The 5,389-nt window shown below is 44.4% G+C and overlaps 1 protein-coding gene across 1 annotated transcript in view; it reads left to right on the forward strand.

Annotated features, from left to right (window-relative positions):
- LOC103922673 (glutathione S-transferase theta-1) overlaps positions 1-5,004 on the forward strand; it is an 11,733-nt gene extending 6,729 nt beyond the window's left edge. Inside the window, exons 4-5 of the mRNA XM_009330850.1 lie at positions 561-737; positions 1,769-5,004. Of these exons, the coding sequence (XP_009329125.1) occupies positions 561-737; positions 1,769-1,969 (378 nt within the window). The 3' untranslated portion in view covers positions 1,970-5,004. The remainder of the gene's footprint in view (positions 1-560; positions 738-1,768) is intronic.
- The last annotated feature ends 385 nt before the right edge of the window (positions 5,005-5,389 follow it).

A 5,389-nucleotide genomic window follows, 5' to 3' on the forward strand; every position in this document is an offset into this window, starting at 1 on the left:
CCCGGGCCCCCTGCCACAGCCACCACCATGCCCTCCTTTCCACCACCCTGCAGGACAGGCAGCTGCCTGCCTGTCTGCCTGCCTCCAGCACCCAGTTACACAACAGGGTGGATAGCAGGGGTGACTGGTGGGCAGGCAGCCTGCTGACCTGTCTTGGCAGGCTGTTGAAATGGAGGACATAGCAAGGGTGATTGTGGCAGAGACTTGTCTTCCCTGGAGCTGTTGCCTGTTTTTCTTTTGTAACCCACCAAGGTGGAGTGGGAGGGCACAGCTGCCAGGCACAAAACGAGCCGAATCCTTGGCTTCGTTCTGCACATTGCTGCCCGTTAGCTGGAGGTTACTGTCACGGCAGATCAGCCACTTAGGACTGCTTGTGTGCTGTCTGTCCATGAGCTGCTTGGAACTGCAGCGATCCATGAAGCTCTAGCATCATCCCCTCCTGCGGCTTTGCTGCAGGATAACTGATGATTGCGAGTAGTTCCTGGGGTGTAACTTAAATGACTACCACCAGATCCATGAGAAGATGGCCGACTGTACTCTTAAGTCCCTTCTCTCCTCAGGTGCTGATTCCCCTCTTCACAGGGCAGCCACTGCCCTCCGAGAAGCTCCAGGAGGTTATGGAGGGGCTGTCCACTTCCCTGAAGCAATTTGAGGAGAGGTTTCTGCAGGACAAGGCTTTTATCATTGGGAGTGAGATCTCTCTGGCAGATCTTGTGGCCATTGTGGAGCTGATGCAAGTGAGTGCTGGAGTGTGCTAAGGAAGTCTCAGCACAAGGGAAAACAGATGCTGCTGGGCAGGGAGGGGTGCAGCATGTGGTAACACTTCACTAGAAAGAGGAGTGAGGGCATATCTCGACAGAACTGACCTAAGACAATGAGGAGAATATGGGAGTGGGTTCAGAAAACCAGTTAAAAAAAAAAGATGGCTGCAACAGATCTCTTTTGTTTCTCTTCTCTAACAATACTTCTTCTCCTTCATCCTTTATTGTGACTTAATTTTTGACCTCCGGAGAAGGAGGTAATATATAAAAGTGAGAAGCAATAGCAGGCAGGTCTGATGAAATAAGAAAATGATACAGGGTTATTTTTATCATACAAGAATATTCTTTTTGGGATGGTACTTGCCCATGCCATGTCTGGAAGATGCAAGACTGCATCTCAGACAGAGGCAATCAAATTAAGTCTGTTACAAAGTGGTTGTTCTCTGCCAGACTGTCAGGGCCTGGATCCTGCAGCCCAGAAGTGATTCTTTCTCCCAGTTCTGTATCCCAGAGACTGAAAAATAGCAGTTCTGCATTCAGCATTGTGTTCCAGAGCATGGCACAGGCAGAAAGTAGAAGGGGGGTAGATTATGTCAACTAAGACATCAGTTCCATTAAATGCTGAGCGTTTTGTGCTGTGGTTTTGCTATATAATATAGCACTCTGTACTGCGGACTGTGCAGTTGCCCCTGGAACTGTCAGCCCACCACGTCTTCAATGCTGTAGTTGAAGATAACTCACAATAAGTGGTAGTCATCTCTGCTGCTCATAACAACTGTTCTGGCACTCAGGAATTGACTTGTAAATGCCCTTTAAAATATAGGCTAGCTTCTGTGTCCCCCAGATAGATACACCCAACCAGAGGAGATTTCCCTCCTTCCTAGTGCTCCTCTATGAGCTCTTCTTCATTTTTTTTCCTCTACCTGCACCTGCAGGTACACTTTTGGTGCCTGTTGTCTTGGAGAAGAAGTGACTGCCTCACTGTTGCTCTCTCCCCCTTTCTGCAGCCTGTTGGAGTTGGTTGCGACATTTTTGAAGACAGACCGAGGCTGATGGAGTGGCGCAGGCGGGTGGAGGATGCTGTGGGGAAAGAGCTTTTCTTCCAAGCCCATGAGATGATCCTCAATATCAAAGAACTGAGCAACATTCAAATTGACCCACAGCTGAAAGAGCATCTGGCACCTGTGTTGATGAAGATGTTGAAATGAATTAACCTATCTTACCATTTTTCCTGCCCCTTTTTTTTTTTTTGACGACTTCTCTGACCTCCAGTTCTACATGTAACTGGAAAGAGCACTGTAATTCTAACACAGAAATTGCAGAGTGTTTCCCCCCCCTGCCCCCAGGCCTTTCCTGTATCTTTGGGGGTGGAAGCTAGGGAAGGTTTAAGACCTGAATCATTAAATCTGTACAAAAGGCTGAGGCCCTACAGGTCACTTAACATGTGCATCTGGGTTTTATTTCAGTGTCAGTCTTCTCAGAGATGGTAGAGACACAAATGGTATTTCCTGACAAAATTTGAGCCAGCCTGCAAACTGGGAACATTAGAGAACTATATAGGATGAGCGTTGTTTTCATGTGTTTTTAACATTTTCAGCTCCTTCTCACAAGTGGCAAGCACTGCAAAGTGTGCCTGATCCTCACCTTCCCAGCACGTGTCTGCACAGACAACTACAGCACAAAACTACAGGCAGTCACAAAAGTGAAAAAAGACTTTGAATTTTTTTTTTTTTTTTAATTTTAAAGTTTCTTATTGCTGAGGCATCTTGCTTGGCTATCCATGTACATTCCACACTTCTATTTGCCTTTAGGTTCCTGTGAGAAGTTTCTTCATATTCATCTACAATTATGAACCTTCGTAATTCTTCAGTTTAATCACTACTCTTCATTTCTGAAAGCCTGGGTTTCACTGGTGCTCGGTCTGCCAGTACACGTGGCAGGGGCTGTTCTTGGAGATTCATGCAGTAAAGACCAAGCAACTTCAGAAAGCTGAGGGTGGCCACAGCCTTCGAATAACTGCCTACCTAGAGTACTCTGTTGCTATTATATAGGGAATAGATTGAAAGAATGCATTCACAGTGATTTCTTGACATATGCCAGCAATCAAATTGCTTTTTTCTGCAGTAATACTGCAATAGCAATCCATATTTCTCCTAGAAACTGCAGAGGGGGAATAAATCTAGACGTGCTCTTCTGAGACTCTTTTGGTTGGAAGTTCACCAAGTAAGTCACCCTGTGCAACTGAAGTAATAAGAAAGATTTTGTGGCATTGAGCAACATATGCATCACAATAAAAGGGCAGAGAGTTGTTTTGAAGCTTTTGGGCTCTTTTTCTTCGCTGTGTTTATGAGGTAAAACTGAGAGAATCCAACAATTTCTAGTTTCTTCTGTTGAAAATAGCAAATTGTAAAGGATGCAGAAACTGGTGGATATATATCTCTGCATATTTCCGTTCATAAGTAGTTGTTGCCCTTGAACCTTACTCTGAAATCCTTGCCCAAGAATGCTTCCTGGAAGGAATAAGACAAAATGAGTAAATAATTCAGGAATGGCTTCTCTCGCTAATCAAATAGCTGCTATCCTTTCCAGTACTACCGTGTCTTGGCTAGTGACATTTCTGCTAGTAAGTTCTATACAACCTGATGTGTTCTGGTGATGTTTTTTGCTAAGGTTTCAGTTCTAGATAACTACTGATTTAGTTCAGAGCCTAGGGAGATCTTTAAATTCCCTGTCTGGAAAGAGATTTCCATTGTATACTTCAGCTTGCATTAGCAGGAAATTTTGTTTTGTGATTATGTTCTCTGTAAAGATGAGAGACCTGACTGAAGGCCCTCTCTTTTCATGAACCAAAAATATTAGAAAAAGGCATACGTTTATTCCCACCCTTCCTTTCTTTTCTTCCCAAACAGTAGCTGAATAATATGTTTTTATTGATGTTTTATTCACAAAATATTGTCTACAACTGAGTTAAATTTTAAATGGGAAGTGGTTGATTTTTTTGATAATTTTGAGAGTGGAATTGCTAAGTGGATGGTGACATGTGCAAATGTCTGCAGGAGGGAAAAAAAACTACCATGATTTTCCAAAGGCTGAGCATGTTTGAGAGTACTTGCTGCTGTGCTGTCCTCTTCTGGTTGTATGTTTATCCCCCTACAAGCATTTTAATCACCCGCTCCAAGACAGAAACAAAACAAATGTCTTTAGTTTAAAAACTCTGGGAGGCCGTGAACAATCTACCATTCACATGGTGAACCATCAAGAGTGAAGGACAACGCATATCATTAAAGATGTTTGTGACAGCTCCATGTCCTGTTGTAATTGCTGACATCCAATACTTGAATCTTCTCTTTTCCTTCTGGAGGCCTTCTGATATGCTGGTTTCTTGTCGTGGGGTTTTTTGGCCTTGGAATTGGAAGAGATTTTTAGTATTTGAAGGAATGAGAGAGATATAGAAAAATGGATCCTAAATGGCATCTTACCTGGAGGCAATGACTGCCAGCAATCAGGCAGTGGTGGGCTTGCTCCTGGGGTTTGCAAGGTGGCTGAATACCCCCACTGCCTTCGTTTCGGTGACAAACTCGGGATCATCTCTTCTATTTATAAAATTATATCTTTCTGTAAATTTATCCTGGAATCTAACAGTTTTCCTGGGTTATTTCTGCTGCTGCTTTCCTGGATTTGAATGGAGTGTTTGTATTACCGCTTACCACTACAAGCAGCCACCCCCTGCCAGCCTGCTGTGCCCCGTCTCCTCTCCGGTTGGGTCTCTCTCTTTACAATCTCTCTCCTAGAAATCTTTTTCCAGCCTTATTGCTGGCTGGTTTATAGACACTGCTCCTCGTGCCAGTATTGTCTTCATTAGCAGTGAAGGCCAAGCAATTCCCCCAGAAAAAAAAATGAGCAATTCCATCAGTTTTCATTAGGATTGTCTAGAACTGTAGAAAACCAAAAAGTTACATTATACAGGGTCAATTTTCACAATGGTGCTGTGCCTTAAACAAGATGACCTTTTAATCTAGCCGGTTCATAACCTTTTGCTGTAAATGAGCACATGTAACCCTCACTGGACAGTAGCTCAGCTTCTGAGAAACCTCTGATCTCTAGATTAGACACCTCTGATCTGTAGATTAGACTGTCCCTGTGAGCCAGCCTGCTGGGGTCCCTTTTATCAACTTTGGAGCTCAAAGTCCTGAATGCAGAAGCTAGTTTGGTAATTATATATATTGGATAAAAAAAATAAACCTCTCTGCTTGCCTTTTAATTTCTTGTAGTGCTGGTTGTTCTGAGAAATCACTGCTCCTCCATTCTTAACCCTCCCTGCACAGACAGGCGCGGAGGTGTCGGTTGCGGTGACCAGAAGTGTCTTCCCACCGGCAGTAAGAGCCATCACAAAAGTCATTTTACCCATCCGTCAGTGAGATGTGATTTTTTTGCTTTCACAGTCTCTAATACATATCCCAGCAATGCACCTCGTAAAACGCAAAAGGCCGGAAAGCCAGCTGATGCAATTGGGGTAAAACAGAGAAAAGCCAAAGCGCTGCCTGGGGCTGGCACAGGGCGACGGGCGGGCGGAGGGCAAGACGCTCACCGTGTTGCTGCAGGCGGTCCCGGGAGCTGCGGGGATGGTG

This window comes from Pygoscelis adeliae, unplaced genomic scaffold, assembly GCF_000699105.1.
Source record: "Pygoscelis adeliae isolate BGI_AS28 unplaced genomic scaffold, ASM69910v1 Scaffold358, whole genome shotgun sequence".
In the NCBI taxonomy this organism is placed as follows: Eukaryota; Metazoa; Chordata; class Aves; order Sphenisciformes; family Spheniscidae; genus Pygoscelis; species Pygoscelis adeliae.